Here is a 17,720-nt window from a genome sequence, read left to right as displayed (position 1 = left end):
CAAGAATGCACTAGGGGAGTTTGTAGGTTCATGCTGGCTTGTCTACGTTTATGGTTTGTACTTAGAAAATTTCTTGTCAGAAGACCAGGGACGCAGCTTTAAGGTTAACTCATATAGTGCATCCCCCAGTTAGATCTGCTTTTCTTTCCCTCCATTAATGATTGCTTATTAAAGGATGATTTACTTTGAAATTTGTAAGTAAGGGTCTCTTTCATGTGACTTTGCTAGTAAGTTCTGTTCCTAGTGATCACTGTATATATAGTAATCACATGATCACATTTAATATTCTGATGGTTTTATTAACAAGTATATAATACATATATTGCATACTGTATATAGTATATGAGGACTGTACAGTACAAATTTATGTTCACAGTTTGACATGACAAAATGTCATTACTGAATTCCCATTGGACTACAGAGTAGAAACAGAGAAGGAACATTAAACATTCACATCTTTAGTAAGAAAGATTACCAAAATGTTTCAGTATTTGCAAGTATACTAATGCATGCTAAAAACCTTTACCCATTCAGTCTTATTAGCTTATAAAATATATTACACTTTATTAAAAATTTCTGCATAGTTTATACAAGTATTAAAGTACTGTAAATGTAATAATCCTGCTATATTTGCAGGTATGGTTTAAGAGATGCTAAGCAGAAAGATTATTTTGACCCTCTAACACTAAGTACATAACAGCAAAAAAAAAAGTGCTAGTATTTGTAAAACATAATATTGTTGTAGCCCTCGTTTAATGCATGTAAAATGGCTTTGTAAATGTATTATTTAAGTGAATTTGCAATCATTTAGAAATTGTTAACCTTGACCAAGAAGAGAATAAAGACCACTCTGAGCAACTTCATGCATGACAGTGACTCCTTCAAGATGACTGTATATTTTCAAACCAACCAAATTATTTTAAAACCTCAGACCTTTGAGATTGTCTTTTAAACAATCTAATCAGGAATGATGTGCAGATATACAGTATCAGCAATATAGTTTTTCAAATTCCACATTAGTGCAACACTGATAGTGCAGATGGGTGTTTAATAAAATATACACATACATATAGAGTTCCCCTGTAAATCTGTTCCAAGGCTCTTGAAATTTCTGGTATTTAGCCATTTCCTTAGTTGAACATAGCTATGCTGCTAACACATTCTCCAAACCAGGTGATTTAGAATGTTAATGCCCATTTATGATGTAGGTTCACATTTTAGAACTCTAAAATAATGATGGTTGCAGATTTGATTTTTCTGACTTCTGCCCCAGGATGACACTTGGATAATCATCAAAGAAATTCTATAACCAACAGAATTTATACAACACCAACTTCATGTTTACAAATCATTCTCATCAATTTAAAATATTCAAAATTAAAATCACCATTGATAGTAACATGGCATATCATTAAAACCACACGTTCAAGGGTACCTTATCTTGTATTGGAGGTCTTCCACAATAACAGCTAAAAATTACTAAGATACTAAATTTTTCAACTATCATATTAAAATACAAATATATATAAAGAAGGAAAATTTGGTTAACAGCCAATTGGTAACTGAAGTATATAGGCCAGCATGGGAACAGAAAAAAGCTTCCTGGGTTGCTTTATTTTCAGAGCTGAAGTGTATTCTTGTTAATGTTACCATATCTAAGCAGGCTGAATAGTAATGTAGTAAGTCTTTGCAGGGTTCTGCTTGCTTTTTTGAAAAAAATTTGAATATGTTATAGCAAACACATATTAAATTTCATGAGAACCCATGAAGCTTTCTATCAGCTGGACTTCGACTCAAAGCTAATTATCCAAAGATCAATTTTCTACCCTTTCTTGCCTCTTTTCCCACCTTCAAGATGGGTTAGAACATGCACAAATTGGTTAGCTCATAAAAAAAAAAAATAGTTATTTGCACTCCATTCTTCGGTGTGTTGTGGAAGAACCATTTCAAGCTATAAACACTTTGGCATGAATGTGACTAAGCATCTACAATATAGACAATACCTACTTTTCCAAGAGCCATTTTTTTTTTAAATCCCTCAATTCATGTCATAGTTGCAAAAAAAAAAAAAAAAGCCTCATAAGGATGGTTTAATATTCTAAACAAATTTTGCAGTGCTTAAGAAAAAAATAAAGAAAATAAAAACCAAGTGCCACATACAAATTACTCTGCATTTCTCAACTACATCGCCTTTCAGTTGGATCCGAGGGCTGATAAGCGGGATCTCTTAGGGGCGCAGTCCCTACAACTCACTTTTATTAACATGGCGCCATCAAAGTAAGCTCCCCACATGATCACAGGCCTCCAGAATCACTCATGCACTGATGTTTTAAGAACAACTGAACAGTACATTCCTCCCAGTTACGGCTGTGTTGGATCCTGAGTTGTGGCTGGGATGAATCTTCAGGATTCTGTTCTTCTCTCTGCTCCTCCTTCCTTTATCGAGGGATGAATGCGCATTTACTTACATGCACCCACACTAGACCACCGTCGCCCACTTTCTTCAAATTTAGGACCAATGGCATTTCTATGCGTAGATTATTTTTATTGGCATTTACACTATAGTGCTCAAAAGCCTGCTTTTGAAAAACTTCCCCTAAAATAATGGTGCTATTAATTGTCAACATAAACACGAGTCATTTTCAGTTTGTTCTTTTCTGATAGGATATGTGATAATGACAGGAGATTGCCAGCTCCCACAGTAAACATTTGGGAATTTGAGCTACATTTATGAATCCCTGAACTGTGGTTTTCCAGATTTTTCAGAAATCTGTCCCCCAAAGAAAAGTATGTGTGCTTCACAACTATTTATATTTACAAATAGTGTCACTCAGGTCTTAGATTGAAGGAATCTACTAAAGCATTAGCAGATGCTTGTTTACGATATGTGTTTTGAACACAGATGACAGCCAATTAGGCAGTCTGCAGCTAAAAAGTTTCCGTATGAAGTTTCCATGATTAATTGGATAGGGGAATACAATTACCACTCAAAGTTTTCCTGTTTGCAAAAAAGCTATTAAATAGGTGGGGTAAAAGAAGGCCATTCATACCCTTACCCAAAAGATTTTTTTTTTTTTTAACCATGTCTGGGCAGATATTTTTGTGGCAGTCCTATGATCAATGCTTGGTGATGCACATGAAGGACATTGCAGAAATGGAGACAGGTGTATGGAGAAGCCCACTCTATCTGGCTTTGCAATAGGATTCTGCATAGCTGAACATGCATAGAGGCTGAAACTCTGGGAATGCTCTGCCCAGCTACAAAATGATGACGTCTCACCAGAAAGCCCTTGCCCAGCAGGATGGATGGCTTCCTCCTCTGCCCACCCCGCTCTGCTTCTGTTCCATGCCCCTTTGCTCTAACTCCACGAGGCAAATAAAGCATCCATCCCCTCAACTGACAGACATCACCCACCTACATCAGCAGCTCTGGCTCCCCTCCCAGTGGCGGCAAAGCCCTCCCAAGGAGCTGCAGGCACAAAGGGGGTTAAAGGATGTACATTTAGATGAAGTGACAAATCCAAGTTGACAAGCCAGATATGTGAAGGACAAAGGAAGAGCTGACTGTACTAGCCCGACAGCCGGCTGCAAGTCTAGCTAATCTGTGAGAGCTTACGCCCTTCTTTTCGCTGTGAAGCACCAAACATGATCACAGGGCACATAGGTCTGGATGTCTCTGGCAAGGACTAGCAGGCTGGATACTGTACTTGTAATACATTTACTTTGATGTTCTCTTGAGGAATACATGGAGAAACCGACAATTGGTTATGTTAGTTTACATGTTCCCTTGTTTTCATTACATTAAACGTATCTCTAAGAAGGGTTTGCTTAGCATCCCCGGAAAAAAAAAGTGTTCACATTCTTTAGGTCTGACCCGTGGTAAGGAGAGGGAGGATTAGAGGATATTTACTACTGACCATATGGAAGTTTGAATGATATAAATTCAGATTCAGACCAGCTGAATCGAAATTAAAATGTACATGTAAAAAATGAGTTAGCTGATGGGAAGGACAGAGAGCGAGCTGGAGGGTGGGGGGCCACGCTGAGGCGGGCGGTGGAGGTGTTCACACGAGCATGTGGCGTTTCCTGTGAAGAGCAAGGTGGTCGGAGCGGGAGAAGCTGCGGTCACAGTCTGGACACTGGAAAGGTTTGATGCCAGTGTGTTTTCGGAAATGTCTTGTGAGTTCATCAGACCGAGCAAATTTCCATGTGCATCCTTCCCACGTACATTTGTAGGGTTTTTCTCCTGCAGAGAGGTGGGGGAAAGGAGCTTATTTTTTTTTTTTTCTAATAGCAAAACGATATTAACAATTAAAGACAGCAAATATTTTTGAGCTAAAACTCTTGACAATGGGAAGGGAGTTTGGGGGAGAATGCATATGTGTATATGTAAGGCTCAGTCCCTTTGCTGTCTATCTGAAACTATTACAACACTGTTTATAGGCTATGAGCTTAGTCATTCAGTTGTGTCTGACTCTTCCTGACCCCATGGACCACAGCCCACTAAGCTCCTCTGTTCTTGGGATTCTCCAGGTAAGAATACTGCAGTGGGTAATCATTCCCTTCTCCTGGGGATCTTCTCAACCCGGGGATTGAACTCGGGTCTCCTGCATTGCAGACAGATTCTTTACCATCTGAGCCACCAGGGAAGCCCATTTTAACAGGCTATACTCCAATATAAAATAAAAAGAAAAATAGCTCTTGACAAACATCATTTCCAATATATGATCATATATTTGTTCCTCAATAATACTGCCGTATGAACCGCTAGGGGACAGACAAGAAAAAGAAACTGTATTAATGTGTAATTGGCTTTCTGCTCCCCAAAAGGGGGGAAGGGTGGGTTTTAAGAGTTCTTAAAGCATATTTATGGCACCGAAATCCACTCTAAGGGGCTACCAAATAATTTTGGGTTTGCCCTCAATAGTAGTGACGAACCTGTTCTTAATACACAGTGATCTGTATTTGCTAACCTTCAAGTTGTAAACCTACTTAGGAACTTAGCTACATGAGGCATTATCCAATGAGAAGCCCAAATCAAAAGTCTTGTGGGGATTTTCTTATTCAGTAGTTTTCTAAAAATGTAAAGTCCCTTAGTCCCTATGAACTGAAATATTTATCAGGGATTTTGCATTTTGCTTTTTGGTTAGTCAACACCATCAATGCCTAAGTATAACGCTTTAATGAAAACAGAGTAATTTCTCCCCACCCTGTCAGGGGACGTCAGGTTTCTGCAACTCTCTCCTGGGCAAGGATAATCCACAGGTGAGAAAAAGAAGACCGCTGCTGGGGAGTCACAGGCTCAGCTGGTAAAGAATCTGCCTGCAATGTGGGAGACCTAGGTTTGATCCCTGGGTCGAGACGATCCCCTGGAGAAGGGAACGGCTACCCACTCCAGTATTCTGGCCTGGAGAACTCCATGGACTGTATAGTCCACGGGGTCGCAAAGATTTGGACGACTGAGCGCCTTTCACTTACTTACTTACTTGTGGGGAAGTCACAAGGACAGTCAGTATGAAGGTTTTTACTAATAAACAGGCAGCTAATGGCAATTTTGCCTGTTTAAACTAGTAATAATGGGTAATGGGCATCACAGATTCATTTCCATTTACTATCTCCTCAGCTTTCCAGAAACCTTAAAGGACTGCCGTTCCTTGGCATTTCAATGACATACTCAGAATTTATACTACCCACTTTACTGCACAGAACATACATGTAAGAGGTAATTTTTCCTACATCTAAATTGTTATCCAAATACCCAATGTCTTTTTAATCTTACGCTGGCATGTGATAACATCCACCTCTCAGGTCCCATTCATGCCCCTGGGGAGGCATTCCTGAATCTGCTTGGCACTGCCCATTGGGTGATCCCCTAACCGCAAGGCTGTGGCCTCAGCTCTCTCCACAGTTACGCTGCGAGGAAGCCGAAGGACAGTTGTGTGCGGGGTGGATTCCTCTGCCTCCTTACAGGATGTGCTAAAAAACTTCACTTCCACTCTGCCACACACTTCAGTTCCTTTCCTCTTCCGAATCCCAGATTGTTCTCTTTGTAAATATTCCTAGCGAGAATGACTCACAAGGCTCCCAAACCCCTGCATTCTGAGTTAAGGAAATGTACAGAGAGGCAAATGACTATTACGCTAGAATTTCACATCAAAGACTTTAGGCCACGCCAGATGAGGCCTCCCATAAACATTAGTCACCACTACCAACTGCAATTACTCAGGTTTGTTTAAAATACTTTTGTACAAATTCCTTAAGATGTTTTGTTCCGGAGCCCAGGGGACAACTTTATGTTTTCTTCACCTATTTAACAGTTTTTATAAGATCTGCCTGCCTGCTCTATACACAACACCTGGCAAGCTGGAAAATACCCTAGAACAAATATGGCAGGTGATGGCATACAAGCGCCCTCACTTTTAGAAGATGATAATTACCAACATCTCTTTACTTTTCTTCCCGTCAATGACTTCCATTTCCATCTGAATTCCATTTCTATACACTGCTGCATTTACTTGTTCTGCATGAAGAACTGTTTTTTAATGTACAACATTTATTAAATGACAGTCTACACGAAGGCCACATCTTTGATGACACAGGCCCGTGGTTAAGGGCACTTTCCCCTCTGCTCGCAGTGGAGGTGTCCTGCCCTTCTCTGCCTCTTACTACAGAGACGGCAGAGCTGCAAGTGGTTGTGAGAGACCTTGTTACGCAGAGAACCCTGACTATGTCCTACTAGAAAAACAGATCATCATCAGCAACTTCGTTCTTCACAACTGCAGAGAGACAGCTGTAGCTGACTAGGGCCACTTTCAAGACGCCTGAAAAAATTTCACGGTAGTAATCTCTCCAGGACAGATCATTTAACACTCCCTTCTAGTACTTCCTAAGAAGGTAAACGAAGTGAGTCTCTTAATACCTGTATGTGTCCTTCTGTGCGCTTTCAAGTGAGAGCTCTTAGTGTACACTTTGTTGCATCCATCATAATCACATCTGTGTATCCTCCGCTTTCTTTGTGTGTCTGGAGATTCCACAGGTAAAGGTCTCTTCCCGGGCTGCACGATGACTGATGGGTGATTCCTAGGAAAGCCAATGCCAAATGCAAGATGGTGAGGTGCAAGATCCTTGCCTTCAGGCTACCAAAAGCATTAACAACACTGGGCAGAAACAAACGAACAGAAAACCCAACAAAATAAACAGAAAGAAATTAGCTGATCAACCCAAGAAGCACTGCTATATTCATTCAACAAACATGGAGTGAGCACCTACCATGAGCCAGGCACTGTGCTTGGCACCGGGGCACAAAGATGAATAAAAACAGGGTTCCTGCCCTGGAGGAGCTCACACTCTAGGGGGAGACAGACATGTAGATAAGTAACGACAGTAAGAAGGCTTAGGTGCTATGCTAGAGGGAGGTGCAAAGTGCTGGGAGAGTCTTTCCCTCAACAGAAATTTGCTTTGCAGAATTTTGTGGTTGGAGGCTAAACACCGTACTGTTTTCTCACAGGCCGCTCTGGTTTCCATTTACTGTTCTTTTGGGGAAAACCTAAGAGGTCAAACTCCTAAGTCTCAGGCAACCACACTGTGGGATGAATCTGTATTTTATCCTCTATGTAATTGGCATTTAGTTTGAGTCTCTTAAAGAGGCTTACATTTGATTTTGATCTTCAAAAAAAAAAAAAAACAGTTTGTTGGCATGCTGTCTTAACAAACTCAGACCTTTACTGTCACTATTATTCCTCCTTGGAAGAGAACCTGAAGCACGGCTAGTGGTCCGGCGAGGGAGCACCTCACCCAGGACCCAGGTGCAGTCTCGGGGCCCTGAGCAGCTGCCTGCCATCCTCCCTACCTTCCTGGCTCCTCTCCCACACCCGCCTTTTCCTGGGCCTTCATACCTTTCAGGGGTGCGGGAGGGGTTGAAATCAAATCCTGTTGAATGTCATTACTATGAACTTCCTCTTTTTCAGAAAGGAAGTTGGTAGAAATGGCAGATGAGGAAGAGCCAGGAAAAATCTGTAGTTTTCTCAGGCTTCTCCTGCTGATTGATGTAAGTAATTAACAAGTCCTAATCCGTCCATTTGCTTCCCTAATGACTAATTACTTGATACATTACAAGCTTATGTAGTTGGTCTCTGTGACAAAAGACTCCTGTTTCTTTTCAATCTGAATCTAAATTTCTTAAAATGTTATACAAGAACATATGCAGGGTGGGGGGAAAGACTGGTGGAAAGGAAAATAAATACTTAGTTCCTGAAATAAAACGTATTTATCTTGGTAAAAATATATTAATAAATACATCTCTTATCAACAACTTTTTCAGGCACCTGAAGTGACTAGGAAGAGAATAAAAAGGTACATTTTACCTTGAGTGACCTTGCTTCTCAATTATGAGCAAAGAAAACTCTGTTTATTTCCCTCTTTTTTTTTAAACTGTAAGTTTTGAGTATCACGTTACCTTCCTACCCTGATACTTAGAGGGACTATAGGGAAGAATGAAGTTTAGCCAGTTTAGATACATGGAAAAGGGAAACGAACTAGTGGGGGGTGGGGATGGGGCAGGGAACAAGGACTTCAGTTATATAAACATAAAAGTAACAGGGAAAGTAGGTAAGTGAAGAGATTTATGGACAGAGTGTTTTTTTTTTTTTTTTTTTAAAATAAAAGCCCATTATGAAGATCCTTCAATAAAAAGAAAAGCTTATCAGTTTACTTTAAAATTTCAACTTTAATGTCACTGACTGAAAATTTTCATCTTAAAAGAACTTCAGGAAACAAAGTGCTGAAGGAAAAAAAATGAACAGTTAAATGTATCTTATGTGCTTCTGGGACACTGGGAGAGAATCCCAGATGAGTTCAGAAGTCTCTCCCAGTTATTAAGATTTTAAAGGTTGGGCATCTAATAGTTTCTGGGTAGTAATGATGATCATTGCTTCAGTTACTCACTTTGTGAAAATGTCAGCCTCAAAAAAGGGACCCTAAAAGGCTGTGAGCTTCAGCTCTAAATCCCAGCTCTACCACTGATGGTCCCCGTGACCCCTGGCAAGGTAGTTACATTCTCCATGCCTCAGTTTCCTCTCTGTAAAATGGGTATATTAATAGGATCTCATTCAGAAAACTAAGATCATGGCATCCGGTCCCATCACTTCATGGGAAATAGATGGGGACACAGTGGAAGCAGTGGCTGACTTTATTTTTCTGGGCTCTAAAATCACTGCAGATGGTGACTGCAGCCATGAAATTAAAAGATGCTTACTCCTTGGAAGGAAAGTAAGGACCAACCTAGAGAGCATATTAAAAAGCAGAGATATTACTTTGCAACAAAGGTCCTTCTAGTCAAGGTTATGGTTTTTCCAGTGGTCATGTATGGATGTGAGAGCTGGACTATAAAGAAAACTGAGAGCGGAAGAATTGATGCTTTTGAACTGCGCCGTTGGAGAAGACACTTGAGAGTCCCTTGGACTGCAAGGAGATCCAACCAGTCCATCCTAAAGGAGACCAGTCCTGGGTGTTCATTGGAAGGACTGATGCTGAAGCTGAAACTCCAATACTGTGGCCACCTCATGCGAAGAGCTGACTCATTGGAAAAGACCCTGATGCTGGGAGGGATTGGGGGCAGGAGGAGTAGGGGACGAGAGAGGATGAGATGGTTGGATGGCATCACCAACTCAACAGATACGGGTTTGGGTGGACTCCGTGAGTTGGTGATGGACAAGGAGGCCTGGCATGCTGTGGTTCATGGGGTCGCAAAGAGTCAGACACGACTGAGCGACTGAACTGAACTGAATAGGACCTCAGAAGGCTGCTGTGAGTGATGCACACGAAGCACTTAACGTTTGGTCCAGATGAAAAATCTGCTCAACGGCAGCTGTTGATATTTCAAGGTTCAGAAATCCACTTGCAAACTTCGTCCTTACAGTTGTCTAGTCTTGAGAAATTTTTGGGGGCATGTCCTAACACCAGATCATGAATCTACTCCAGGATAAAGAGATGCTGGCAGCATCGGAAGGCAGTAATACTCTGAGAGGGGTCAGCAGTCCATCTTGAAAGGGGCCAGACATTGGTATAGGTTGAGGCTCAGGATCTTGGGATTTCATTCACCCTTCTTGCTCTCTTCACGGCTCATTTTTAAGGAGGTTGTTTTGAGATCTTTCTAAGAAGTTAGGATACCTAGTAAATAACAGAGACCTGGTCATTGTTTTGAATTAAGCTGATCCCTCTTTTTTATTTTTCAACTGTTTGTTTATGGCTGCACTGGGTCTTCATCCTGCTCACAAGCTTTCTCTAGTCACAGCAGAATGGGGGCTGCTCTCTCGTTGTGCAAGAGCTTCTCATTGAGGTGGTTTTTCTTATTGTGGAGCACAGGCTCTAGGGTTCATGGGGTCAGTAGTTATGGCCCACAGGTTTAGTTGCCATGAAGCATGTGGAATCTTCCTGGACCAGGGATTGAACCTGTGTCCCCTGCACTGGCAGGCAGATTCTTAACCACTGGGCCATCAGGGAAGTCCAAGCTGATCCCTGTTAGGTTTGCTACAATTTCATGTACACAACTCAATGGGGAAATCTGATCTACAAGATTTTGTTCTAAATACACTTTCATACATACAGATAAATAACAAAAGGAATCTGAGTGACTTTATAAATAATTCTAAAGCTACAACTTTATGATTAAGCAAAATGGATTTCAAGGCTGTAGTCCTCCCCTGAAAAGGAATGGCTTCCTAAGGCAAATATCATTGGGGCTGCCTCATTGAAATGGTACCAGGCATTTGGTTTCCAGTGATTCTTTCCTGGCTAGCTGGTTTCCTATGTGGGCTGCTACTGGGCATACTCCAAGACATTACTTAATCACATCTGTGAGAGAATTACTTAAAAAGTACATGTTCCAGTTGTGGCTACTCTGTTCAATTTTCTGAGAGGCAAAATGCATTCTTAGATCAGCATTAGAAGAAGCACATTACTCATTAATCATTAAAAGCCATTGAATGTAAGATCATCAAAAGAACATTACTTAAAATAAGAGATGTTTTCTTTTCAGCAGCATTCAGGGAACAGAATATTGCCTTCAAATATTCTTCTTCTGAAATATGTTACATTGTAATTCACAATAACCTCCACTTTGGAATACCCCTTATAGTCAATGGATCCCTCCCTTTGTGAGTAGCTGGCTTTAGAGCATCTTTTTTATCATCTGTTCAGGAACAATTACAAGTGCTAAGCCAGGGTACCAGTTACTTTGTAGAGACATCTGTCATTCTAAAAAAAGAGGCAATTCAGCTGTGTCCATTTTGGTTTGTTGTTTAGTCACTAAGTTGTGTCTGACTCTTTGTAACCTCATAAATTGTAGCCCACCAGGCTCCTCTGTCCATGGGATTTTCAGGCAAGAGAAGTGGGTTGCTACTTCCTCCTCCAGGGGATCTTCCTGACTTAGGGATCCACCTTGTCTCCTACATTGCAGGTGGATTGTTTACCACTGAGCCATCAGGGAAGCCCCCCATTTTGGTTGGCCTGTTTTTCCTTTCAGTCAAGTACAGGAGCAGATGTAATTTGCTAGACATGATCTAAAAATGGCAGGAAGAGCACACATCTGGAAGGGGGAGATCAGCCCAGGTCCCCTCTGCTGTTGTTAATGGTGTGATTACAGCAGACTCACCTATGTCTTGGCTCGTCAGTTCTCTATTTGCTTGCTCTGACTCCCACATGCTTGTTTTGGGAGAATGAAATAACTCCTTCGAAAACACTTGGAAAAGTTCCTCTTTTTTTTTTTTTTTTTTAAATTTTGTGGGAAAGGAGTGCTATGCAATTGTGAAGGGTAACAATGAAAAGACCATCAGATAGGCTCCCTACTGGTGTGGCTGGGGCAGGAGATTCATTCTCTTCTCATGTATCAGGGAATGGATGAACTCCCCCTCCTTCCCTCCCAAAAAAAAAACTGATTTGGTTCAAATGATAATTAACCCATGAGCTATTATGAATGCACCTACTTGGACTGAATGTAGATACAACCAGAATTTATTTGAAGTTCCATAAAATAGCTGTTCTAAAACCAGAGAATTCATATTCTGTTACAGAATTTTTTATGTAAGGGAGAGAGGAATGCAGAAGATAAAGTAGAAAGGGGAGCAGAAAAGCTGGAGGAAAAGTGATATAGGGAGGAAAGTGATAGAAGGGAGTCTGAGGAGACAATAACTGTTATAGTTCCTCTGTACTAGACAGCTGGTCCTTAAACCCAATGTTGAAAGGACCATAATATAAGAAAAATAATTAAAACCAATAATGTAAATCAAGAGAAAGCAGGGGCAAAAGAGCAAGTGGCTAGGCCAAGGTCACAAATATGGTGGCGAGCAGAGGTGGGATCAAAGATGTTGGGCCAAAGACGATGTCTGTACCTACTGCAAGCACAGCCCCCAGGGTAAACCCTGGGAGAAGTCAAGGATGGTGCAAACCACAATAATGATGTTATTTAGCCTGTGTGTGACACCCTCATATGACAGCAAGTTAAACCACTGTTCAGGTGCCCGGATACTGATGGGTACAGTGTAAACTTCCTACTGTATGGCATTTCTAAAGCAGACCGAACATTCTAGGGCACACACAATAAAAAAGACTGGAGAAGAAAGAGCTCTTTCAAAGCCAAGCTTCTCTGAGCAGTATCGTCAACTTTCTGTTGCCATAGGACTGGTTTTGGAGAATCTTTCCTGGGCTTTTGTGGTTGGCCTGAAAATTCTGATCAAAGCCATACCCCATCACAGAAACACTGTGCTTTATGAGAACCGACAACAGGAAGGATGATGAGTGATCCCATAAAGAGTTTTCAGGATCCAACCTTAAGTGGGATATCTAGAACACCAAATTCAATCCACATTGGGATAAAGATGATGGGAGGACTATATACACATAGTCTGGAAGGACAGAAAAAAACAGGATAAAAATGATTTAAGGGGTAAAGTGGCAAAATGAAGGGTGACTGACTCACTGAAAAGTAACCCAAGGAGTGTAACAGAGCACAGTGATTGTGGAGAGAGTCCATCTGGCCCAGGGGCTGCCCCGAACCACCAGGTGGTCCTAGCAATCCACAAGTCATCCCTCATCGGAAGCTCGGGCTTCCATTCCAGTTCTGAGATGCACGCTGCTATGCAACTGCCGGGCAGACCTCAGTATACTTACTCTTGCAACAACGCTTGCGGGGGGGACACTGAGTTCATTAAAGGGGGTGACATTTCTTCGGGATAATAATCTGTCCTCTGTGGTTCGATCCCAGGTTCTATTTTAATTTTTTTCTGCAATATAGGCTTCTCATATGATTCAATTACAGGTACTAAAAAATAAAAATAGAAAAGTTACTCTATGTACACTTTACCAATGTCCAGCCTTTAAAAGCTTATCCCACAGCTTCTAGCTACCACACTGATGTGTGAGTATCTACCTTTGGCAAAATGACAGCAGAAATAAACCCGGGGGTGGAATTCTTACTTTGTTAGCAAACACTATGTAGGAAGTTGGACTTTTAAGACATAGCCCCCAGGGGATTTCTTCCTTATGACTTTTGGTTATCTCCTTTTACAACAACCTGCAGCCTCTGAACAATCAGTAAACAAGCTGGCTTTTGATAGCCATTAGTTATCACATGGTCTAAAGCAGCCATCTCCAATCTTTGTGGCACCAGGGGCTGGTTTTGTGGAAGACAGTTTTTCCATGGAATGATGTAGGGGTGTGGGGTGGGGGTGAATCAAGTCCATTACATTTATCATGCACTTTATTTCTATGATTATGTCAGCTCCACCTCAGATCATCAGGCATTAGACCCTGGAGGCTGGGGAGCCCTGGTCTAAAAATAGTTCTTACCAGCCTTTTGCACCTAGAACCATGCTGGCATTCAATAAAGCAAAATGTAAAGTCAAGATTCTTGTTATCCCAAAGCTGATAAGCACATAGTGAAACTAATCGTTTCATGGCATTACACAGACAGTCTGATTCTTGGCAGCTCTTGCAGGATCAACTCTTAGAAAAACGAAACGCCTCAGGCAGCCTCTGAGTCGAGTGCTTCCTTTGCAGAGTAGAGCGGCTCTTGGCCCCTTGCTTCCTCTGCTCCCTCAATTGGACCAGACTACCTGGCAGCGAAGCGCTGCAAGTCCGGATTAACGCGGGTGGACGGGGCGGGGGCGGTAGCAGGGTGGGTGAGCTGCAGAACAGAACGGTACCTTGCATGCTACTACTGGAATTTTCCATCTCCTCCGACAAGGAGACCATGAGCGGCTGCTGGAGGTGGCTGGTGTACATGAAGGGGACGGGCTGCACGACGACGGGCTGGATGACCGGCAGGATGCCCGGGCTGCGGATGCCGTGGCGGGACAGGGCCGCGGCCATCACCGGCGGCATGGACAGCGGCACGCTGAAGGGCTGCACGCCGGGCGGCGGCGGCGAGTACTTCTTCCCGGGCGGGCTGGACGAGGGCAGGCTCAGCCCGGGCGAGGCTCGCCTGTGCGAGGGCTGGAACTTCAGGGAGGATGGCGAGTTCCCGGCGGAGGGCGGTGAGCTCCGCTTGTTGACCGTGAGGTCCACCGGCTCCATCTGCATCCCGTGAGACAGGCCTTCCGGCGTCTGGAAGAACTTATCCGACAACGGCGTGGAGTAGATGACGCCGTACTTGTTGGGCTTCATCGACTCCATGTAATTAGACGGGTATGACTATTAGGAGACAGAAACGTGTCAACGGACAGGTGTGTTTGCTTGAAACACGAAATAAGATGAAAATACACAACAAGGCATATTCAGTTACATGGACTTTCATAAATGGTTTGGATTTAGATATATGCTTGACACTTAAAAAAAAAAATACCATGAAAGAGTTGGTCTAATAAATGTAGGCACTGAAGTTAACGTGGTAACCATGTCACACACAAAACATATCAAGTTCAACTCTACAGTGATGGCCATATCCAATGTTAAGATTGATGATGACGCCTGGAAAAATTCTCAAACAGGTTACAAAAGGCTTATGGGCCTTTATCGTTAGGAGTTGGGATTCATCAAGAACCAGCCAAGCCAAGGAACCTTATTGCTTTTCTGATGGGGTTTCTTAATTGGCAGGAAATACCCTCCTTGGCTTTAGTGTCCTCCACCCGAGCATAAAGACACAGAACATTTCCCATGCTTGTGGATAATGTGGACAAACCGAGCCATGTGGTATGCCTTGGCATGCTCTCCAGCCCTACTGACCAATCCATGCTAAGGTGACCACGAATCCTGGCTTTAGTGCTAAATGTCTGACATCTGAGGAAATGCCTCAGTATCATGCAACTCAGGATGGCTAGTCACCCCACACACTTATATACAGAAGGCCACCCACACGAAGGCGATTATGTCCTTGGCCCCAACTTGTTCAACAGATTTATCCACAATTTGAGATACTGTAGAAAATGATTTAATCTCCAAATCTGAGGATGACACAGAACTATAAGAAAGAGCAAATATAACAGGACTCAAGTAAGGACACGTGATGTTGGAAGGGACCTACATACAAGCTGAGGCTCTGCCTTCTCTCCTTTCCACCTTGCTACTCCCTCATCAAGAGACTGGGGGACAACCTAACAAGATACTGGAGGTGAGATAAAGAGTCCCCTGCGAAATCTAAGATCTGTTCGTAACTGACTGAATTTGTCTTCAAATACATTCCTTTCTTATATCATCAAGATAACGTAACTCTCATTTACCAGGTTGAAATATAAATCAATCCTAATTGCACACTATGGGTACTGTCTTTGGCCATGGAATTCATTAGAATTACTTCTACTCCTTAAGTAAAATTTAAAGTCTGTTGTAGAATGTTTAAAAAAAAAAATTAAACTCAACATAAACCCTTTACTTGCATGCATTTTAGGGGAACATATTTTCAGTGGTAACATGTCAAGTCTAACTGCAGAGGATTACTTATATGTGAATGTTTTACAGTAAGGGTGAAAAATAACACACTGTGCTTCTCTTCCAGCCCTAAAATTCAATGCATTTGTGATTCTGAAGCAACACTAGCTCACAATGCAACTGAGAAAACCCACTAATGGGAACTTATAATTAAACAGCTTAAATGCACTATTAATTTCTGAACCTCCCTGGCCCCTTCACTGGCCACTAATATGAGTTATTAATAACTGTGGGACAGCAGTGGTTTTGACTGGGATTACTACTGAGATCACACCCTTTCCTCTCTCTGGGCCTCATAGGGTGAATCTCCACCTGGCTATGCACCCAACTCATCAGTGCTGCTTTGAAATCCCAGTCCTGCACTTTCAAAGTAACTTTATTATGTTCAAAAGCAGTTCTAGAAAAGAAGGCAAGAAAAATTACTAAATAAATATTAGACAGGCAAGTGTCACGAGGTTGTGTCAAAACCTGTCAAGGTGGTGCGGGATACTCATCTTCTAGCAGGCTGTGACATGAGACGCCTGTGAGATGAACTTAACACACACTGGGGTCCCAGGAGTCTTTTCTTCCTGCTGTATATCACAGGTGTTAGGACTTCAGTGGGCTTTGATATTATCAGGTATTCTTCAGACTTCATTAAGCACACAGATTCACCTGGGAATCTTGTTAAAAGGCAGATTCTGAGTTACTGGGGGAATGACTCAAAGTGCCATAGATCAGCCTTGGACTAGCATGGCTCTAAATTGATGAGATACAGAATAAAAATACTAATTTTTATCACTAACATTTGGTAAATTATTTAAATGCAATTTAAAGGTGGGGAGGGAGAATTTCCACTAATAATACTGCTTAAAAACAAGGACATGGGGATATAAAATCAGGAAACACAAAACAAATTGTTTTTTAAAAATAGTTTTGAATTATGTATCAAAGATCAAATGAAGAAAAGGCTATTTCTACCTTTCTTTAGAATGAGACACACAGAGGTGCAACACAAGGTGAGAGCCTCAAAATATACAGTAATATTAACATGCAATAGATTTAAATTGAAATATTAAAATAGGCAAAAGCAAGAGGCACAAGGTTTGCGAACAGAAATTACACATTATGTACAATGAGGGCTTAAGGAAGTAATTAACTACAGGAGGAAAAAAGATTTCTCCTAGTTCTAAAGTTTAGCCAGCTTGATATAATTTTCTAAAGGGCAAAAGTTCTGGTACAAGAAACAAAAACTCCAGGAAATGGGAGGCAGTGTTCATTGTTTCTACTCACAGAAATGTAGCTTCTCCCTCATTTTCAGCCCTAGTCTTCAAAGACATCCCTATGACCTAGATTTTAATTCCAAGTTATTGGCAACTACATAGGAAGCAGGATGAGGACAAACTTTTCTTGCTGTCATGGCTGGATTTTTCTATCTGTGGGGTGAGTTTAAGGAAAGCAGGAATTTAGAACCTGGGGGATTTGCAAATTTAATAACAGTCTCAGGTTTCTCGAGCCATAAAGAAACAGCCACACAGAGCTGAATTTTATAAACATTATGCACAGTTTTGCTGAGAGTCTTCCCTCCCATGAATGCCCCCTATCCCCCACACTGGACATGTGGTCTTTGGAAGGCTCCAGGGCTAAAAGCAGGGGGACTGTTTTCGTTGACCTGGGCATACAACTGAGTCCAGTGTTAACTATTTCTGGTCTGACTGCTTCGCCTGAGGGTGAAGAAATGTGGTTCTTCAAACTGTCTCACTAGCAAACTTCACAGCAATGTTTACCAGAACCTTCTATGAGGCATGTTTACTTTAATCATT

General features: G+C 41.8%; 1 protein-coding gene across 4 annotated transcripts in view; it reads right to left on the bottom strand.

The window, feature by feature from the left end:
* Positions 1-278: 278 nt before the first annotated feature.
* Positions 279-17,720, bottom strand: part of KLF3 (KLF transcription factor 3) — a 35,369-nt gene continuing 17,927 nt past the window's right edge. For all 4 annotated transcript variants that reach the window (XM_061164552.1, XM_061164550.1, XM_061164551.1 and 1 more), the window contains 4 exons: positions 14,199-14,685; positions 13,165-13,315; positions 6,920-7,080; positions 279-4,246 (listed from right to left, as the gene is read on the bottom strand). In XM_061164552.1, the coding sequence (XP_061020535.1) occupies positions 4,065-4,246; positions 6,920-7,080; positions 13,165-13,315; positions 14,199-14,685 (981 nt within the window). In that variant the 3' untranslated portion in view covers positions 279-4,064. The remainder of the gene's footprint in view (positions 4,247-6,919; positions 7,081-13,164; positions 13,316-14,198; positions 14,686-17,720) is intronic.

The sequence above is a fragment of the Dama dama genome, chromosome 17, assembly GCF_033118175.1.
Source record: "Dama dama isolate Ldn47 chromosome 17, ASM3311817v1, whole genome shotgun sequence".
In the NCBI taxonomy this organism is placed as follows: Eukaryota; Metazoa; Chordata; class Mammalia; order Artiodactyla; family Cervidae; genus Dama; species Dama dama.
This window is presented reverse-complemented; position numbering and strand designations above follow the sequence as displayed.